This window comes from Dermatophagoides farinae, chromosome 5 (genome assembly GCF_024713945.1).
Source record: "Dermatophagoides farinae isolate YC_2012a chromosome 5, ASM2471394v1, whole genome shotgun sequence".
NCBI lineage: Eukaryota > Metazoa > Arthropoda > Arachnida > Sarcoptiformes > Pyroglyphidae > Dermatophagoides > Dermatophagoides farinae.
Window position 1 is genome coordinate 359,403 of NC_134681.1, and position 21,094 is coordinate 380,496.

The 21,094-nt window shown below is 28.6% G+C and overlaps 5 protein-coding genes across 7 annotated transcripts; 4 read left to right on the forward strand and 1 right to left on the reverse strand.

The window, feature by feature from the left end:
- Positions 1 to 740: 740 nt before the first annotated feature.
- LOC124499121 (disks large homolog 5) lies at positions 741 to 4,081 on the forward strand. Its single transcript, XM_075731013.1, has 2 exons — positions 741 to 2,623; positions 2,688 to 4,081. The coding sequence occupies exons 1-2, from the start codon at positions 1,009 to 1,011 to the stop codon at positions 3,728 to 3,730; spliced, it is 2,658 nt and encodes an 885-aa protein (XP_075587128.1). The 5' UTR covers positions 741 to 1,008; the 3' UTR covers positions 3,731 to 4,081.
- A 1,766-nt stretch (positions 4,082 to 5,847) lies between these two features.
- LOC124498784 (protein mesh) lies at positions 5,848 to 10,982 on the forward strand. The gene is made up of 8 exons (XM_047062590.2): positions 5,848 to 6,711; positions 6,878 to 7,545; positions 7,608 to 8,043; positions 8,117 to 8,756; positions 8,823 to 9,217; positions 9,301 to 9,659; positions 9,726 to 10,140; positions 10,209 to 10,982. The coding sequence occupies exons 1-8, from the start codon at positions 6,537 to 6,539 to the stop codon at positions 10,616 to 10,618; spliced, it is 3,498 nt and encodes a 1,165-aa protein (XP_046918546.1). The 5' UTR covers positions 5,848 to 6,536; the 3' UTR covers positions 10,619 to 10,982.
- Positions 10,983 to 12,892: 1,910 nt separating this feature from the next.
- On the forward strand, positions 12,893 to 14,548 carry LOC124498832 (uncharacterized). 2 transcript variants are annotated; one of them, XM_047062658.2, is made up of 3 exons: positions 12,893 to 13,118; positions 13,492 to 13,668; positions 13,814 to 14,548. In XM_047062658.2, exons 1-3 carry the CDS (start codon positions 13,055 to 13,057, stop codon positions 14,020 to 14,022), a joined length of 450 nt encoding a protein of 149 aa, XP_046918614.1. In that variant the 5' UTR covers positions 12,893 to 13,054; the 3' UTR covers positions 14,023 to 14,548. The 2 variants fall into 2 exon arrangements, with proteins under 2 accessions (XP_046918614.1, XP_075587600.1); XM_075731485.1 differs by having other exon boundaries at positions 12,894 to 13,118; positions 13,817 to 14,548.
- A 315-nt stretch (positions 14,549 to 14,863) lies between these two features.
- On the forward strand, positions 14,864 to 17,765 carry Galphai (G protein alpha i subunit). Its single transcript, XM_047062637.2, has 7 exons — positions 14,864 to 15,212; positions 15,804 to 16,058; positions 16,131 to 16,433; positions 16,528 to 16,656; positions 16,731 to 16,860; positions 16,928 to 17,081; positions 17,177 to 17,765. The coding sequence occupies exons 2-7, from the start codon at positions 15,898 to 15,900 to the stop codon at positions 17,365 to 17,367; spliced, it is 1,068 nt and encodes a 355-aa protein (XP_046918593.2). The 5' UTR covers positions 14,864 to 15,212; positions 15,804 to 15,897; the 3' UTR covers positions 17,368 to 17,765.
- A 42-nt stretch (positions 17,766 to 17,807) lies between these two features.
- LOC124499120 (uncharacterized) lies at positions 17,808 to 19,159 on the reverse strand. Of its 2 annotated transcripts, none has more exons than XM_075731484.1 (4): positions 18,956 to 19,159; positions 18,563 to 18,895; positions 18,441 to 18,498; positions 17,808 to 18,350 (listed from the first exon to the last, which is right to left on the reverse strand). In XM_075731484.1, exons 1-4 carry the CDS (start codon positions 18,962 to 18,964, stop codon positions 17,812 to 17,814), a joined length of 939 nt encoding a protein of 312 aa, XP_075587599.1. In that variant the 5' UTR covers positions 18,965 to 19,159; the 3' UTR covers positions 17,808 to 17,811. The 2 variants fall into 2 exon arrangements, with proteins under 2 accessions (XP_075587599.1, XP_075587598.1); XM_075731483.1 differs by having other exon boundaries at positions 18,557 to 18,895.
- Positions 19,160 to 21,094: the final 1,935 nt, after the last annotated feature.

Genomic DNA, 21,094 nt, shown 5'->3' on the forward strand with positions numbered 1-21,094 from the left:
ATGTGTCAGTCATTCAAATTGAATTCATTTTTTTTCTCTTTTTTTTACATTGAAAACAAAAAAAAATTTGATTCGATATGGTTCATAGAATTTTACTTTTTTTTGTTATTCTTTAGCCTACATAAGTTAGAATGTTGATATTGAATATGAGATGGTCATCAAATCTGATCAGAATTTTATTCTAAAAATGCTGATTATGTAAAGATGGTCAATCGAATTCAATCAATCATCATTAATCGAATAAAAAAAATGATGATGATGATAATGATGGCCATAAAAAAAATTGAAACATGTCAATACAATATCTGCATAGTAAAAGATCGATTGATTCTTAAAATATTCATCAAAAGATTGATCAGGTGTAGTATGTATGTAATCAGAGGCGTATTTCGATACATTTCCCTTTTACTGTGTGTGTTTAGAATGTTTACTTTCAACAACAACAACAACAGCCACAGCTACAAAAATAAATCTACGTGGTCATATTTGTTACAAAATAAATAAGAAAGAGATAAGTGGATAACCATGGATCGAGACAATTTTATCGATTGTTGATTAAATTTAAAGTGAGAAAAAAAATGATAATCATAATCATAATCATAACTAATGGCAACGATGATGAAATTCTATCGATAACCATAATAAACATATATAATATATACACTACAATATTGATAAATGAAACGAGACAATTAATAAATTTTTCGGTTACAGATATGTAACATTGATCTACTACTGATATGTAATGTAAAAAACAAACTTTGATGCCAAATTAGAAAAAAAAACGAGATAAGAAAAAAAAATTATACGTAATCAAATAATAAGACATATATATTTCATTATTATTCCATTTCAATTTGATTGTAGCCATCAACCATTTCATCTATTCAGGCAAGATTCATTGTTTCAAATGATTCAAGTTGAATGAACAAATTAGTAGCAGTTATTCTCAATTATTTAATCATCAAATATAAACAATTTTCAATTTAATTGTTCAACCAATCGTTGATGGATCTATCAATTATTGATCAATTCATCGATGATGATGATGATGATGATGATTATAATAATAATGATCATTATGATTATTTAAATGATTATCATGACAATCATTGTAATAATAATATTCAAACAATTATTAATGATTTTCAATCACAATTATCATCTGATGAACAAACAAATGAATTGAAAAATATTGCCAAACACGACAAACAACGACAACAATATGATTATTTCATGAATCGAATATTAATATTACAGAAAACTTGTCAAAATCTTGCCAAAAGTAATAATTTATTACAAACAGAATGTGATCATTATTGTCGCCAATTTCGTACATATCAATTTTTATTTACACAAGAAAAACTTGTACGTCAACGGCTTTCACGATTATTGACATCAAATCAACGTGAACTTGAATATCATAAACGCTATTGTTGTCAAATTAAAAATGTTATTAATAATAATCATCATCATCATCATCATGGTGGCAAGAATTATCGACAACATTCATTATCATTGACTAAAACAAGAAAAAAACGTCAAAAAATCCGTACAACATTATCAACACAATCAACAAATACTAATCGTAATAATAATCATCTTCATATTGAACATAATCAATGGAAAAAATGTTCACAACCATTTGTTTCTGTTAAATGTAAACAACAACAACAACAAAATATTGATAATGATGATGATCAAGATAATGGCCAGAAAACATTGATTATTGATACAAATCAATCAGCAAATCATGTTGCAAATGTAGAGAAAAAATCCAATCTTGTATTATCTGATTCAATGAGAAAATGTATTAATTTTTCAAGATCATTAATAAAATTAGACGATATGAATGAAGACAGTAACAATGTGGTTATGATTGAAAATTGCAATTCAATCAACAATGATATGAAAAAAAATGAACAGGTAAAACAATTGATTATGGTTAAAAAAACACATGAATTTCATGGAATATTTTTCAACATGACAATTGAAAATGGTGTTATCATACGACAAGTTGCCAATAATAGTGAAGCATATAAAGCTGGTCTACGACAAGGTGATCGTATATTAGAAATATGTGGAATCAATATGCGTATGGCTAATTATAAATGGGCTGAAAAAATAATAAATGAATGTGAAGAAAATGAAATTCCAATCAAAATAAATTCTACGACAAATCGATATGAAACAGATATGAATTTAACAATGATAAAAAATTCCAATAATAATCGAAAATTAGTTACGAAACGAAGTACATTAATACGAAGAAATGCATTTAAGCGTAAGAATCGAATATTACATCCATATTTTGATAGAAAACAGAATGAACAATTGGCTTTGTATCAGAATCATTTTCTGAATGTAACATTACCACGTCGTATACATTTACGGCCATTGTTTGCAAATAAATTAAAACTTTGTGGAGGTAATGCTGTCGGCATATTTGTTCATACGATTGCTGAAGAATTGAAAAATTTTCTACAAATTGGTGATCAAATACTTGAATATAATAAATACGATCTAACACAAGCTACAGCTGAAGATGCAGCATTACATCTAGCTGAACCGATTGCACAAAACATTCAAACTGCTGAACTGGTGGTTTTGTTCAATATCGATGGTGAGTACTTGATCAATTGATTGATTGATGAATGATTGTAGGTAAATAATTTGTCCAATTTTAGTATTTCAACAAATTCAGGATAATCCTATTGGCGATTCATTTTATATTCGAGCTGAATTTAGTCGATCATCATGTAGTAGTTCATTACAATTTAACAAGGGCGACATCTTGTATGTGGATAGTACATTATATGATGGCAAACCATGTAAATATTGGCGTGCATGGAAACTTGATCCATTTGGACAACCAATTGAAAATGGTCATATACCAAGCAAATATAATGCCGAATGTGAAATGTTTCGACGATTATTTTGTTCGAATAATGATGATATGAAAAGTTTTCGATCAATTCGTCAGCTATTTCAAAGATTAACATCAAACAAATCTTACAATGAAAACGATACACGGCTACTTGCATCATTTTCTTATATGACAAATAATAATAATAATGTTCAAGATAAACAGATTGATGATCATAATTCATTTGAATGTATTGATAATCTTCAAGCATATCGAAGAGTTCAAATGATTGAACAGACTAAACCAAGACCGGTAATCATATTTGGTCCATATAGCCATACAATTGGTAAACGTTTGGAAATGCAATTTTCATCATTGTTTCAATTATGTCAGAAAAAAACCGAAACAATGATTATGATGGCATCGATTAAAGATTTTGAAAGAAAAAAAGATGAACATTATATTTCTTGTGCACATCGTGAAGATGGTTCAGGTGATTTTATTTCATTGACAAATATAATGGAAATTATAAATCAAGGTAAACATCCAGTCATAACAGTAACTGGTAATAGTTTGGATGAATTCCATTCACAACAAATCTATCCAATTATTATTGAACTTAATTTTCGTACGGCTAAACAAATGAAAATTGCCGTGAATAAACATTGGAATCATACTAGTAAAATATCATTACGTACAGCTAAAAATATTCATAAACATCATAGAAAATTATCTAAACAATTTGAAAATATTGAACATGTTATTCTAAATGCTGATATTAATCTGATGGCTATTATTGCAATGATTAAATTGCACGTGCTTCGTGAACAAAACAAACTTATTTGGACCGATGCATCATCATGAATCATCAATAAATTTTTCAAGGCTAAAAAAAAAAATAATCAACAAAAAAAAAATAAAAACACATTCATTTTATTAATTATGATCGACGATAGATGGCAGTGACCTGAATGAAAACAAATTCCAATTTTGATATGAATCATGATGATGATGATCAATCAATCAATAATAATTAATATCAAAATAAAAATCAAGCAAAAAAAAAAAATCAAACACACCCTAATACAATAGGCAATTGAATAAACAAGCAAACAAACAAAAAAAAGCCACGAGTTTGGCATCATCAACAATTTTATTATAATAAAAAGATTTTTTTTCGCCACCACAAATAAAAAGTTAAAATAATAATATTCACTACTACGTCTTATTTTTTATTTTATCTTTTGATTCCATTTTGTTTGCACACACTTATATCATCATCATCATCATCAATATTAAACACAACAATGTATATTGTATTGTATTTGATCATTAACATCCAAAGTTTACTAGTCGTATTATTAGTTTTGAAATTTAAAAGAAGAAAAAAAAATGTTTGCCATACGATAATTACCGCGGTTACCGGTATCGGTGCTATGCAGTGTGTGTTGTATGTTTTTGGTATTACACGGACAACCTGATCATTTATTTTTGATTTGATTTGATTCACAGATCTACACACATATATATATATATAACGGTGTGGCAACGGTATATTTTTCATTTCATTTGCTAATGTAGAAAGCTTTTTTTTTGCATTCTTGAGATAAGAGATTTTTTTTTTTTTCTTCACTATTTGCGTCCTTATTTTGTGATTTATTAGGATATGGAAAAAAAAAAAAATCCAAAAAAAAAAAAATGTTTTGACATCATTTATTGCATTCTATCATATCATCATATATTATTACCACTGATTACAAGATCAAAATCTTGGCCCCACACACACACACACACACACACACATTTTTTTCTCCCCACCCCCATATTATCTTTAAATGATCACTTGAATTTGTGTAATTTTTTTTTCCAAACAAAAAAAAAACCAAAATCTAAATTAATAATACAGATTCGATGATGATGATGATGAAAAAAAAATATTTGCAAGCTTAGTCATCATCGTATTTCTGGCCAAATTATTTTAAGTACTAATGTGATGATGTTTTAATAGGAATTGTAGCAATTCATCAACTTTTTTTTCTGGTTTCGATTGTCGTGTCCATTTTTTTTGTGTGTTTGTGTGTGTGATTCATTGATGTTTATCCCATTACGAGCATAATAATTATTATCACCATCACCATAAACTGTTATGGATTTGGATTTTCTAGTTTGTATACAAACAGAGAATGAGACTAAACTATTTGCAAAGTGCGAAAAAAAAATTAGCATAGATATGATGATGATGATGATTAATCATCATGAAATAAAAATGAAATGAATCGAAATTTTGTTTTTGTTTCCTATTGGAATCCTGGTTAATATTTGTGCCGTTATTTCTGTAATAGTTTAGTGTTTTTTTTTAAAATTCCAATTCCAATTTGATATATAGCTAATAATTGTGTGGTTGTTAATGTATATTATTATTGATGTTGTGACTGGTTGGTTAATATTGTGGTCACCATGGTGATAATTTTGAAATTAAAACAACAACAACAACAACAACAATAATAATAATCATCAATCCATCATAGCCAGTTATTTTGAAGCAAAAATTAAAAAAAAAAAATTTGAAAATTTTCATTCAAAATGATAATGATGATGATGATGATTTAAATCTCAATTCATTTATTTTTAACAAGGGATACCATATTTTATTTCCAAATAAAAAATTCTATACAATCCAATAATTGATCAGTATGTTTCATATGGCCAAAAATAGATGATTACTAAAATTCCATAACATGTCCAAACTGAAATCCGGACATATGATAATCTTAATTTGTAATAAACAGTGGCCAACGCCTCTATTTAAAAAAAAAAATAAAATAAAAAAAATTTTGTTTTTATGAGATTTAGGATTTATCAAATGATTATTATTATTATTTGGTTGTTCTGGTGATCAGATTATTATTTTTTCATTTATGTTTGTTGTCTGTATGCATGTCATATATATATATATAAATATATATATCAATATCAAAGATAGAAATAGATAAAATACTGTATACATCCTGTCAACCAATCATTGATGCAACATGAATTGGTTCCACTTTTTTGTTGCTATAATCAACAACAGAAATGATAAACATACTTAATAATGTGTGTGTGTTGTTTGATTGTGATATTTTTTTTTTTTTTTTTTTTTTTAGTTACATCGTTTACCTGCAATTTCATTATTGGTTATTATCATTGATAGTGTAGAATGGATTTTTGAATGTGATAGAAATTTTTTTTTCTTTTTTTTATTATTTTCATTCTATTTTCCGTTATTGTTTCTAACATTTTTTTTTTTTTTTTGATAACGTTATTGTTGCGTTTTTTTTCTGGTGATACTTGTAAGTGTAAATCTTATCATATCAAATTATTGCCATCTCTCATCATCATCATCATCAAAAGGGGACATTAGGGAACAACACTGCCACCCAAAAAAAAAAAAAAAAAAAAGAAATCAGCACCAGTAAAAAGCAAATATCAAAAAAAAATCCAAATTTTTTGTCCCTCAATATATTCTTTCAATTGTGTTACACACCTATTTGCGTGTGCATCGATAAAAATTTATTGAAATTGGAAATTTTTTTTCATTTTTTCTTTCTCGTATGTGTTTGTAAAAATTTTTTTTTTACATTTTTTTTCGATTGTGATGTTATAATTTCAATGATAAAAAAAATTCAAAATGATTCTATTAAACAATCACATAATTCTAGGCCCTTGCCTAGCGTTTTTTATCATCACAATATGTTTGCAATTATGTCATACACAAATAGCTAATAATGCTGGATTAAAAACTGCATCCGGCCAAAGTTCAATCAATATACAAAGTATACGAAGTGGTTCAGATTTAAATCGAGGTAAGTGTAATTCGAATTTTGAAATTTTTTTCATTATTTTAGTAGTTTTTTTTTCAAAATTGATTGTAATTAGCGCCATTGTTATTCATGTTAATATTGAACTGGTTGAACAATTTTCAATATGAAATCTTTTTTTTCTCATTTTTTTAAAAAATTTTTTTTTCAGCTCCACAATACATTCCAGGTAATCGGCGACCATTAGAACAACAGGGACCAATAACAATGGGTGATCTACAACGATTCCGTACCGAATTAATGTATCCATTTAATCAACAAGATTTTCTTGAAATTACATCCAGTAAATCTTTTCATGATCAGCCATTACAATTTCAGATGCCATTTTTTGGTTTCCGTTACACTTATGTTTGGATTCAAAGAGATGGCTATCTAGCATTCAGTCAAGGACAATTATCATATAATTTTCCTATAAAATTCCCATATGCACCGCCAAACAAACAGAGCAAAGGTCATGATCCGGCAATTATTGCACCATTTTTTGCAATGCAAGAAGTTGAACCAAGAGCTCCTCAAGGTGGTATCTATCTTCGTGTGGTTGATTTGACAAAAGAATCCAATTATACATTACGTGATCGTATATATGCTGATTTTCGTGAAGGAATGATTGGTGCTTCGAATTTTCATCCAAAATTTGCCATGATTATTACATGGCAAAATATGACTTATACAAATCGTGCTCCGGATTTTGAACGAGTCACTAACAGCTATCAGGTTGTATTGGCCACGGACGAAGTACGTACATTTGCCATGTTTAATTATGAACATATCGGATGGATCGCACCCTATTTCGAAGGTAAAAAAGGACCACCAGCTTATGTAAGTAGTTGACAAATTGATTGAACAGAATGATAATCATGTCATTTATGAATATGTTTTAGGTTGGTTTCAATGCTGGCAACAGTACTAGAACATATGAATTTGTTCCATATTCACAAAATGCACGTATTTCATATCTTCCAAGCCGAGGTTTTGGCAACAATCTTGAAGGACGATATTTTTTTCAAATTGATGAAGAAATCTGGTCTGGTGCTTGTGTAGAAAAAGAATTAGATCCTAATCTACCTAGTCGATTGCCATTATCATTTTTTCCAAAAGTCGGTAATATGCTTGGTGGTACACTGGTCAATGTAACTGGACCTTGTTACAGTCCTGAAGATATTATTGAATGTATGTTTGAAAATTGGCCAACCAAAGGTGTTTACATCGATAAAAATCGTGTCAGTTGCATTTCACCACCTGTCATGTATCATGGCTATGTTGATTTAACAGTACGAGTAAATGGCATTATTGACTTTTATGGTCGATTTTATATTCGTATGTTTTTTTTATAAATTTAATTGAAAATTTTTTTCAAACATAAAATAATACATTTGTTTCAATCCTATAGAGCCACCAGATATTGCACATGATGATATTTCTATTGTAGCCGATGGTGATCGTCAAGAAGATCCAGTAGAAATTGAAATCAAATGGAAATCCGAAAGATTAACATTGGATCCACGAGCAATTGGACAATTATCATTGTGGGGTTATCGTGAAACCGAAAAAGTCTATCCATCACTGACCTATATCGATCTATTAGTTGATGGTATCAATTTACAGGATGCTAAATATGTTTTGGATGTTCAACAATTTCGAACCCGATACAATCCATCAGTATCGGATATTACATTTGGCTTTTTAGCATTGAATATTACAAATCCAGATCAAGTTTTTGGTTTAGATCTAAGAAAATCTCCAATAATCTGGTCAAGAGCTATGCCGCTAGCATGGTATTTTAAGAAACAATGGGAAAAAGAATTTGGTTCAAATGGAAAATGGAAAACCTACATGTGTAACAAATGGTTTGATCGTGAAACATATCTTGATTATTTTGCTACAACCGTTTTCCGTTGTCCATGTACAATGCGACAAGCACAATTGGATCGTGGCCATTTTTCACCAGATCTTCAATGTAATGTTATCGATCGTAAATGTGATACATTTCATCGTGGTGCATTACATTGTGTTAAAACTGGAAGACCTTCGTAAGTATTACTTGAAGTAATGCTTAAATGTTATTCGATTTAATTTTATCTATATTCAATTATTAGTATTGGTGGGTCTGGACAAACTTGTTGTTATGATGAAACAGGTGAACTTTTACAAACAGCCGATACAATGTATGGTGGACGACCGTCACGTGCCTATGTTTATGGTAAACATCCATTCAAATCACAAATGATGATACCAGTGTTGTCGGAATATTTCCATGATGTTGTACCATTCTTTTTCTGTTGTAAATGGCAAGCTGAAGAAGATAATGCCCAAACCTGTCAAATGTATAATTATTGGCGTACATCACAAGATTGTTCTTCGTATCAACCACCATCCGTTGCATCGGTTTTTGGTGATCCACATCTAATAACATTCGATCAATTTAATTATACATTTAATGGCAAAGGTGAATATACATTAGCTCGTGTTCAAAATCCAATGTATCGATTCGGTAAGCTAGTGTTGAATGAATCATTTTTTTGAAATCAAATACTGATTTCTGAGTCCTCTTTTCAATAAACAAATTTTCCATAGAGCTACAAGGTCGTTTTGAACAACTACCATCACCGGACAATTATTCACCGATGCCTAATGCAACATTTTTAGGTGCCATTGCTGTCAAAGATAATGTATCATCAACAGTAGAATTCCGTATACGTCCATTGGCTGCAAGTTGGCGTTATCAAATGTATGTTATTGTCGATAAAGAATACGTATTTTGGTGGGATGATTCAATGCGTGTACAGAATTTCTATGGTGTTACATTATTTCAACCGGCTGGTATTAAAAATATGTCACATATTATTGCCATGTTTGATTCTGGTGCTGGTGTTGAAGTTATGGCCAACAAAGGTCGTATGACTGTTCATGTTTATGCACCATATTCATTTATGGTAAGTTTAATTACAAAAATAATGAATGTTGATAAAACTAATGATTATTGATTCTATCCAATATAGAATAGTACATCTGGTTTGCTTGGAAATTATTCTAGAGTACAGCATGATGATTTTGTACTACCTAATCAACAATATCTTCCTATTGATAGTGCATCCGAAGTATTGTATCGAGAATTATCTAGGGTGTATCGTGTACTGGAAAAAGTAACACCAAACGATATTAATCAACAGCCAACATTATTTTTTCATGATTCTGTGCCATATTCCTATTATGATGGGATAAATTTCAAACCAGAATTTAATCCACAATTACCATCATATGCAAGACATTTGGAAGCAGATATGATCAATGTTTGTACTGATTCAAGCTCTTGTCGTTATGATTTCATTACAACATTGAGTAGAGAATATGCTACATTGACCAAAGAAGAAGAAACAGCATCAGCTAACCTGGCTAAAGAAGCACAAAGAATGGGTATGTAAATCAACAAAAATAGTTGTGAATTTGAATCGATCTAATTTGTTTATATTTGGAATATTTAGAAATCCGTTGTCCAGCATTACCTAAACCATTACATGGAAGAAAATCTGAAAATCGTTATTGGCCAGGTATAATTGTACGATTTAGTTGCAATGATGGCTATCGTTTAGTTGGTTATGAAGCTCGTCGATGTAGAGAAGATGGCCTATGGTCTTGGGGTGAAGATCCAGAATGTATTAGCCATGCAGCTTATATTGGCCAAATTGCTGGCATTGGTTTTGGAATATTAGTACCAATATTGATTCTATTGATTATAATTGTATTATTTGTTGTATTAAGTCGTCGTGATAATGATCATGAAGGTACATATGATACACATGAAGATGGTGATGATGTACATATGCCTGAAGCTGATGAATTGACACCAAGCGAAAAAAATGAACATAATTCATTTGATAATGATCAACATTGATAAACAATTTAAATAAAAAATACTATCAATATCCATTCAAACATTAAAAACAAAACAAAACAAAACAAAAAATTCACATCATCATTCATCATTCATTAAATTCACCAAAAAAAAAAAAAAAAATAAATAAATAAATAATTATATCACTAAATACACCCACCAATCATAGAAATATCCATTGAAAGACAAAAAAAAACATCACCTCTACTTTCGCTCTCACATATATATTCAATTATTATTTGTAACTCACACAAGTTTTTTTATTCAAAATTTCGATTTTTTTTCTTTGAATTTTGACATCTTTTATACAATTCATTGATTGTAAAATGTATTAATAATAATAATCATTGCAACAAAACAAAAATTCCAAACATTTTTTTAAAATTTTGAAAAAAATTGAAATGAACAAAATTTTTTTTCTACTCGTTCACCATTCATGTGTGTGTGTGTGTGGGTATCCGGTAAGATTTGAATTCAAAAAATTTCAAAGAAAATCAAGGCCGACATTTTCTCCTGTGATGATGATGATGATGATGATTATGATTAAGATAGCCATAATGGTCAGGAGGTCATCATCTTCTTCATATCAAAATGATGTGTGTGTGTGTGTGTGTGTGTTGTGCGAAGAAATTAAAAAAAAAAAAAATACGACTATCAAAAACAGGATCGCTTGAAGATTTTTTTTTCTGCTGCTCCCTTATGTTGAAGATGATGATGATGATGTGATACGAGAAAATGGAAATGTTCTCGTTGTTGACGCAAGGGCGCCATCATTATTTTTAATGATTGTTTATTTATTTATTTATTTTTTTTGTTCGATCTAAAAATAAACACCATCAACGTTGGTTATTATTATGTGATGGTCATTGAAAAATATCTTTTAACAAGAAGGATTCAATGAAATGGAAATATAAAAAAAAAAAAAAATAAAGAGTCTCTTTGGTTTTATGTCTGTTGTGATGATGATGATGATGATGACTTTTATTGAATTGCGGTCATGACCTTAAAAAAAAGAATGAAACAAATGATTCAACTACACACACACACACACACAGTATCTGACCATAAAATTGGCCAAACATTGAATGGGAAAAGAAAAAAAAATCAGTTCATCGAAAAACACTGTGACCACCACCATCACCACCACCAACATGATTAATTTCGGTATTTGGATTTTTTTTTTCGTTGGCATGTGGCCACGGATATATATTCACATATATAGATAACCCTATCCCGTTTTTATTCTCCTTTATCAATTATTTCATATGATTTTATCATTAATAACAGCACATTTTATAGCTGATGACCAGTTTTTTTTCTGGTTGTTGTTGTTGTTGTTGTTGTTGACGAGAATAGGAAAAAAAAGAAGAAAATGCCATACAAGAAGAAAGGAATGGTGGAATGTTTGAATTTTTTCAATTATACAAATAACCATCATGGTTTCCTCATTGGTCAATAAGTTATCATGATTTTATTTAATCAAATTTTTTTATTTATTTATTTTTTTTTTTTTTGGTTTCACCTGGATAAGATTACATTCAAATATATAAATGTTTAATGGATAAATATTTTGTTTTTTAAATTGTTTTCATTTTGCACTGGTTTTTTTTTGTTTTGTTTGGGTAATATAATTTATATAAAACACCTGTTGATTAAATAAACACATACGGGTGTGTGTGTGTGTGTGTAAAATGAATAATTTGAAACAACAACAACAAAAAAAAAACAAAATTATTTATTATTTGTTCATGGTTTAGTTTAATTTTGTAAAATTATTTTTGATTATTTTCAATGGGTTTTTTTTGGCTCTTTTTCATTCACGATATAACGCCATCATCATCATGATCATCATGATGATGATCATATTGTATGAATAGACTAAAATAACAGGTCGCACCAGGCGATTTAGATCCGTATATGTATTCACACAAGTACACAAACCGTATAATAGCCATCAGCATGCCAACAAATCCAGAAAATGGGGAAAAAATGTTCAAATGATAAACGATTGAACCAGATCTGGTGCATACATTTATATATATATATATCTCTCTCTCTCTATACATATATGTTTCTCTTTCGTTTCTTCATTTTTTTTGGAGGTTTTTAACTCTCTAAACTCTATTACTCTCATTGACCATCATCAACTATAACTTGGTTCAATCAAGTTTATACAACGGATGAATAACCCCTTTCCCTCCCCCTATACACACACACACACAACGAAATGAACAAAAAAAATCATCTCGATGGCCATTATAAAACGCAATAACCGAACAACATTTTTATACATTCAATCATTTGGTCAACATTTGAACAACATTTCATTCACCATAGATCATCATCCAGTCATTCATTCATTTATTCATTTTATTTTATTGAATCTATATCCATATTATCGGTAATAATCGAAGATAACAACGAACAAAATAAAAAATGGCATTTCATAAAATTATATTTATTAATCCAGCTTTCATCATTGCTTCGTTGTTTATGCTCGGTAAGTTTGATTTACTTATGACATATATAAATTTTTTTTTTTGAAATGAATTTTCATCGAAAAAAAAACATCATCAAATATTTCAAAGCAAATCTTATATTTATCAGTTTTATTTGTTCGTATAAAATTTTAATTTTAGAAAAAAAAATTATAAAAACCAGTGATGAAACTTTGAAATATTTGATTGAAATGTTTTTTTAGTGAAATTTATAATTTGTTGATTTCATAATGAAATTTAAATTTGTATATTCTGGTCGATATTCGTTTATCGATTATATATAATTAATATATTATCATTATTTTCACAATTTTTTTCTCAATCAATTAATTTATGAATTTAATAAAACAAAACAAAACAAAACAAAAAATCTAGAAATGGCTCAAGCAATACAGGAATATCGTGCCTGTGAAAATTCATTCCAATGTACTACATTCTGTAACAACAAAGGATTCAATGATCGTGTATGTAAAACGGTGACCGTTGATGAAAGTCCAAACATTGATGGTACTGCGTTAGTCAATCGTCGTGTTTGCCTCTGCAGTGAATCAAGTGAGTTTGATTTATTTTATTCATTGCTTTTTTATGCATTGTTTTTGAGATTATTTGATTCATACATTTTCATCATTTATTTCAATCCAATTCATCAATCAATGATGATGAACAACATGGTGATTGGAAAAAAAATTTGCTATAGAAGAAGAAGGAGGCGGAAATTCAGCAACTGGTGAATATTTCAACTATTGGTTCTCACCTGGTCATGAATGTATCCGTAATGGTTCTGATAAACAATGTAAAGAATATTGTAAACGTATTCGTATTGATCCAGAAGTATGTCAATGCCGATTGAGTTCATGTAAATTTCCTAAAAAATACCTGAACGTACCACAAGCATTGGGACATTAATCGATTCATGAAATCATTACATTTGATCATCATCATCATCATCATCATCACCGTAAGCATCAATGATAATAAATCATCATCAATGATGAATGAATAAAGATGGCGAAAAAAAACCGACAAAAATTGGAACAATCAAAAAAAAAAAAAAAAAAAACAACAACAATACAAAACAAAATATTTATTCCGATAAAAATATTTATCCAGACAAAATTTTCAAAATCTAAATCAATTGTAATGCAACTTTTTTTTCACTAAAAATTATCATATTCAGCGACAAAAAAAAGAAAGAAAAACAAAAACTATAGGCACATACCATGAATACATTCATCAACATTTTTTATCGGCTATTTATTATAAATCATTCTTTTTAATCCACACCTGTCTTCAGCGTCATACTGAATACACACACAATTCACAATATATTTATTAGATTTTAATATAATAATAATTTTGTGTTTATTATGTTTCCAATTTATCGAATGGATTAAAAAAATAAAATGGATCGAAGAGAATTATTTAAAAAAAATTCGAATACATCTGGAATTTGAAAATCCATCACAAGATGGCAGCAATAGTGTGTTGTTGTTATATTTCATTCAAATCATCAACGGCCAATAATAGTGGTATAATTGGCAGCACAGTAGCGCTGGTTATATTTGGTTGAGAAAAAATCCGTTGAATTTTCTCTCTCTCTTTCTTTGTTATTTGAATCAAACACGCGCGCTACTACTGTTGTGATTCATGAATGACTTATAAAAAGCCAGCTGTCTGATTTGATTTTTTTTTGCTAGCGGCAAGCTACCGTGTTGTGAAACCAATGTGTGTGTGTGTGTGTGATGATAATTCAAACGAAACGAAACAAAATCAACCGAAATGAAACGAACTGCGCTCAGCCAAGCAAGCTGATATATAATCATTTCAACGATTTTTTATTTTTTGGCGCTCATTACGACGTGTTTCTATCGGCATTTTTTCTAATTGTTGTAAAGATTTCTTTGTCTGATTGATTTATTTGTCCAATTTGGTCCAAGGTCCACGGCGACGACCTTTTTTTCAACATAACAATACACGCACACACTTGTTTGATGATTACAAATGAATTGAATTCTGTTATTACTTTGGTGAAAAAAAAATTATCCGAAATCGAACATCTATTCAGCATTAATCGGATTCGATTCTTCAGTAAAACAGTAAGCTAGATTTTAATTTATAATTCATCATATGATATGATTTTAAAACTGTTTGTTGTTGCCATCATTTCATATATTTTTTATGCACATTTTCTTTTTTTTTTGTTCATTAATGGCCAATGGCCATGTCCTTTTCAATTATATTTGTCGATATATATATTTCATTATTGATCATCATCCTGTTCCTTTTTGTCGTTTATTATATAAATTTATTTCTATTCGATTGGTTGTTTTTCCTGATTAAAACTTGTCATTTTTTTCAGCTTCATTTGTCGGTCGTTGTGCGTTTCGTTCATTTTTTTTTTTTTTTTTTTTTTGTTAATCGTTTCATTCATTCATTCATTAATTAGTTATTGGTTTTTTGCTTAATTTTTTTTGTTCATCACTGTTTGATTGAATAATGTCCTAGAATTTTTGTTTACTTTTTCTCTGTATGTGCATGGTTTATTTTGAGAAAATTTCAACATTTTGCAGAATTTTTGCAAATATGATGATGGATAACGAAGTTGTCATTGATGTTGAATGGTCAAATATTGTATGATCATCTTGAATCGTTATTGATTAATATTTTTTTTTTCATTTTTCATTTAGAATATTCATTATTGAAACTAATAAACTGACAATCACATCATCATTATCTTGTGTAATTAATAATAATAATAATAATAACGAAAAAGAAAACATCATGGGTTGTACGCTTAGTACATTAGACAAAGATGCTTTGGCTAGATCCAAAGCTATTGATAAAACAATTCGTGCCGATCGTGAACGACAATCACGTGAAGTTAAATTATTATTATTGGGTGCTGGTGAATCTGGTAAAAGTACTATATTGAAACAATTAAAGTAAGTTATTTGAAAATTAATAAAAAAAAGAAATGAAATGAAAATTTTTCAATAATAAAAATCATCCACCAGAATAATTCATGAAAATGGATACAATAAAGAAGAATGTTATAAATATCGTCGTGTTATATATGCGAATGCCATACAAAGCTTGTCGGCTATATTGGATGCAATGAATTTTTTAAAAATAAATTTTACAAATACAGAATCATATCAATTAGTTGCACAATATTTTGATTATCCACAATCAAATCATATGGCACCAATTATTACAATGGAATTAGCTGTGATTATGAAAAAATTATGGCTTGATCCCGGTGTACAATCATGTTATCATCGATCACGTGAATATCAACTTAATGATTCAGCATATTAGTAAGTATAATATATATTTATCAACATGATTGTTGTTGAAACGAATGTTTTTTTTTATATTTGAAAATAAATTCCATTTTTTTTTTAATTTCAGCTATTTAAATTCATTAGATCGTTTATGTCAACCGGATTATTGTCCAACACAACAGGATGTATTACGTACACGTGTAAAAACGACCGGTATTGTTGAAATTTCATTCCGTTTTAAAGGATTATTTTTCCGGTAAATGAATGGATGAAAATTTTTTTTCTCATAAAATTTCTAATAAAAAAAAAATACACACGCTATTTATTTAGTATATTCGATGTTGGTGGTCAACGTTCTGAACGTAAAAAATGGATACATTGTTTCGAAGATGTGACAGCTGTTATATTCTGTGTTGCATTATCTGGCTATGATTTATTATTAACCGAAGATGATGAAGTTGTAAGTATTTTGAAATGATGAAATTTTAATAACTTTTTGATAATAATTTTTTTTCTCCATTCTATAGAATCGTATGCACGAAAGTCTTCGTTTATTCGATTCAATCTGTAATAATAAATGGTTTTTCGATACATCAATGATTCTGTTTTTGAATAAAAAAGATCTATTTGAACAGAAAATCAAAACATCACCATTAAATATTTGTTTTCCCGAATATACAGGTATATAATTATATGAATGGATATCAATGAATAAATTTTTCAATTTTCTCTTTTCATTTACCACCCAATCTTGCAAAAAAAAAAAAAAAAAATAGGACGAAACACATATGATGAGGCAGCCGCTTACATACAGATGAAATTTGAAACATTAAATCGTAATTCAGATACTAAAGATATTTATACACATTTTACATGTGCAACCGATACGAATAACATACAATTTGTATTCGATGCTGTCACCGATGTAATATTGAAAAATAATCTACGTGAAATTGGCCTTTATTGAATATAAATTCTATCCATTTTAATCATCATTCAATTCAAATTAACTAAATCTCATTTCTGTGAACAAATAATTTTCATTCCCTCCACACACACTCCCTGTAATGGGTAACATTTGTTCGACATTTTTTTTTTAATTTTTATTTTCGCCTGCTCAAACATTTTATATACGAAACAATAATTTATATTCTACTCACACATGAATTCTATTATGGATTCATTATCATTAATTAATTACCTTAATTCATTTACCATTATCATGTGCCATATATAACGACAAACAAATTCTCGACAATTTTTATTTTGTTTTCTTTTTTTTTTTTTTTTTGATTTTGTCATTCATTTTTATTTTATTATCATTTTTTTTTGTGAAATTAAACCAATACTAATAATGGAAAAAAATACACTGTAAAACACACACGCGAAAAAAAAACATGTTTTTATTTTTCTAATGTTTATCTGATGTATGATGGATATGATTGGATTCTGGACCAACTAGATAATCATTGCCTACATATGGTCCTAATGAAACGGATGGACTGTTTGCTTTTTGTCCATTATCACCACCACCACCACTACCACCACCATATGCAGCAACCAGAAATGCTGGCTCTTGTACATGTTGTGGTTCAGTATGATATAATGTTGGTGATGATTGATGTTGTTTATAACCTGCAGCAACTAATTGCTGTTCTTGATAAGCAGGTAATTCTTTTGTTTTAACGGGTGTTGATGAATATCCTTCGGTGGCTCCATTGGCCGGATAATAATCAACAGAAATTGGATTGGAATTCATTTTTACATATGCTGGATCACTATTTGCAGTTCCAGGTTCAGTTGTTTTAATCACAGCACGGAATCCATATTTATCGGCCACATATTCTACTTCACGTAATATACCATTCTTATCTTTATATCCATACGAACCAATTACCTGATGTGGATTGGAACTTTTTTCATGGCGCCATTGTTTATTACCATAGCCATCTATTAGTAATGGAACGAAATATTTTTTTTTTGAATTTCATTTTTATATTCATTTAATTTTGTTTTTTTGGAAGTTTCAAATTCAAATACCTTCAATATTATAACCAAAACCATATGGTTGATGTGAATAGGAATGTTTATCTTCGTGCTAAAAAAAATCATCAAATTGATTTAATTTTGTTACCACTTTAAACGAAAAAATATACCTTGACAGATTCTTTATCATAATCTTCGGCCACTTTAATATATTCATCGCTTGGTTTTGCATATTGATCCAGATTGTTATTATTGTTTGAATATTGTGCATCAATTGATTGTTTCATCAATTGTTTAGCATGATAATCATTCAATTGTAATGGTTTAAATATCACTTTTTGATGCTGTTTCTGTGCTGATGTATGTTGTTGATGTTGTTGTTGTGGTTGTTGTTGTTGTAATTGATCTTCTGGTTCAGTATCAAGATATTTAGCGTCAATTATTGATGGCCAACATAACGATATTGATAACAACAATAAATGACAATATATTGTGGACACAATTTTAATCTTTATAAATTTTAATTGAATTTGAATTTAAAATATCCAACAATGATGATGAAAACATACCTGTTTCATGATGATATTTGTTGTTAACAAAAAAAAAACACATCAATAATGCTGATGATAATCAACAACAAAGACAATATACATGTGGTTGGTGAAGAGAAAAAAAAATGAGCTCAACATTTAGCCAAAACAATCGTATTTATATATCCATTTGAATGAATATCATTTTAAGTTTTGTTCAATATAATTGCTGCTCCAAGACCAGGATTGTCAACAAATGTTAACAAAATAAATGAGAAAAATGAATGTTTAAAATAAAATAGAAATGATGATTGTAGAGTCCAATTATCCTTCCGTTTTTTGTTTTTTGCTTTTCATTTCTATCCATGTGCTTCATCTACAAATAAAATGGGTATATTTTTTTTTATTATCATCATCTCATTGTCTTGTTGATACATTTTAACTTTGCAAACAAAAATTATCGGTAAAAATTTTTTTTTGTGTGTGTGTGTGTGTCATGAGTTGATTGATTTCGAATATTTTTATCCACCATAACTAATGATAATGATACTAATTAACATTTGACTTTTATAAATAATTTGCATATATACATGTTCAGTGACAAATTTGAAACAGTTTTTATTTTATTATCAATTTTTTTTTCACATTCAGGTAAACTGGAAATTGAAAAAAACCGTTACCGTTATTTGTTGAACCGTTACCGTCTTTGTTGGTGTTGTTGATTGAAAAATTGGCCCAAAAAAAATCATATGGAAATGAAAAGAAATTTTCCTCATGTCATCATCCAATGGCAAAGCTATAGTGAAGAAAAACAATTTTTCATTTCATTTCTGAACGATATTGTGAACAAATTTTTTTTTCACTTTATTTTGTAATATTCAAAAATAGCAATCTAATGAGAAAAAAATTAGATAAAATATGTAGATAATGATAATCAGATATGAATGAGTAAAAAAAAAATGTCAAACACAAGAAGATGATTATTTGTCGTATATACCTGTAATAGTGCTGTAACACCTGTTGTTTTTCATTCATATTTTGTGATTGAATTTTTCGGAATAATTTTTTTTTTGTTTTTTTTTGCCGAAAACAAAAACAAAACAATGTTAAAATATTTGGAAAAAAACCTTATCCGAAACAATATTTCATATGTATTTTACGTCATCAGGGAAAAGAAATTAAATAAAACCCATTTTCGGTTATTTAATCATCATCATTTTTTGTTTTCATTACAAAAACGATAAACACACACATACACATACAAAGGAGCTGCTAGAACAATATATCGAGATGATATTCTCTATTTTCTGGAATTTTCATCACTACACTAGCACACACACAATAGTTCCAAGTGTTCCACATCACCATTAGAATCCAAATTATAATACCAATATATTAATAAAATTGAATGTATAGAATAAATATATACATATGAAAAATTATTGCCCTCATTCTCCTTTCATTAATGAACATTATATATAGATAGTTACAATGTAATTCAATTTTTTTGGAAATTAATTTTCCACACATCAAAAATACAAATTTCACGAATTTATTGTAAATGTACAATCATCATCATTTGCCATTATGATCATTACAACTCTGAATGAATGAATGAATACGTAACTATTGAAAGATTAAAACAAAAAAAAAAAAACAGGGAAATAAAAACTCAACATCTACGTCAGTAAAATCCCTATAGCAATATAATCGTAGAAGATTTTTTAATAATAAAAAAAAATGACAACGATTATTATGAGTGGATGAGTTAATTCTTTGAATTCAATTCTGTAAAGAGGGTGAATATGGACATTTAGTTGACAGACTTATGTTTTATGATCCATTCACTGAATTTTTTTTAACAATTTATACAATGTATAAAGGAAACAAAAAAACAGAATTTGATGGGATCAATTTTCTATCCTCTTTATACGAATTATAGTGAAGTGAAATATTCGTATTGGAATTATCGTTCATTTTCTTTATTTTGTCGTCATCACCATCATCATTTTGGATTCATACGTCACAGATACGTATCTGATATCAATTGGTATATGACGAATATTTTTTTTCCTCTTTCTGCTGATGTCAGTCGCTCTCTCTCTCTCTCTCTATTTGTGTTGATGTGTCTGAGTGAATTCATTCTAAACACGGAGCGATGAATTCACCAATTTTTCA

Coding starts and splice junctions, on each gene's coding strand:
- LOC124499121 (XM_075731013.1), top strand. CDS start 1,009: ATGGATCTATCAATTATTGATCAATTCATCGATGATGATGATGATGAT. Junction 2,624..2,687: donor GGTTTTGTTCAATATCGATG/GTGAGTACTTGA, acceptor GTCCAATTTTAG/TATTTCAACAAATTCAGGAT.
- LOC124498784 (XM_047062590.2), top strand. CDS start 6,537: ATGATTCTATTAAACAATCACATAATTCTAGGCCCTTGCCTAGCGTTT. Junction 8,757..8,822: donor GTTAAAACTGGAAGACCTTC/GTAAGTATTACT, acceptor TTCAATTATTAG/TATTGGTGGGTCTGGACAAA. Junction 9,218..9,300: donor AAATCCAATGTATCGATTCG/GTAAGCTAGTGT, acceptor AATTTTCCATAG/AGCTACAAGGTCGTTTTGAA.
- LOC124498832 (XM_047062658.2), top strand. CDS start 13,055: ATGGCATTTCATAAAATTATATTTATTAATCCAGCTTTCATCATTGCT. Junction 13,119..13,491: donor TGCTTCGTTGTTTATGCTCG/GTAAGTTTGATT, acceptor CAAAAAATCTAG/AAATGGCTCAAGCAATACAG. Junction 13,669..13,813: donor TTGCCTCTGCAGTGAATCAA/GTGAGTTTGATT, acceptor AATTTGCTATAG/AAGAAGAAGGAGGCGGAAAT.
- Galphai (XM_047062637.2), top strand. CDS start 15,898: ATGGGTTGTACGCTTAGTACATTAGACAAAGATGCTTTGGCTAGATCC. Junction 16,861..16,927: donor TAACCGAAGATGATGAAGTT/GTAAGTATTTTG, acceptor TCCATTCTATAG/AATCGTATGCACGAAAGTCT. Junction 17,082..17,176: donor TTGTTTTCCCGAATATACAG/GTATATAATTAT, acceptor AAAAAAAAATAG/GACGAAACACATATGATGAG.
- LOC124499120 (XM_075731483.1), bottom strand. Junction 18,499..18,556: donor ATGATAAAGAATCTGTCAAG/GTATATTTTTTC, acceptor GATTTTTTTTAG/CACGAAGATAAACATTCCTA. Junction 18,351..18,440: donor TTTTGGTTATAATATTGAAG/GTATTTGAATTT, acceptor CATTACTAATAG/ATGGCTATGGTAATAAACAA.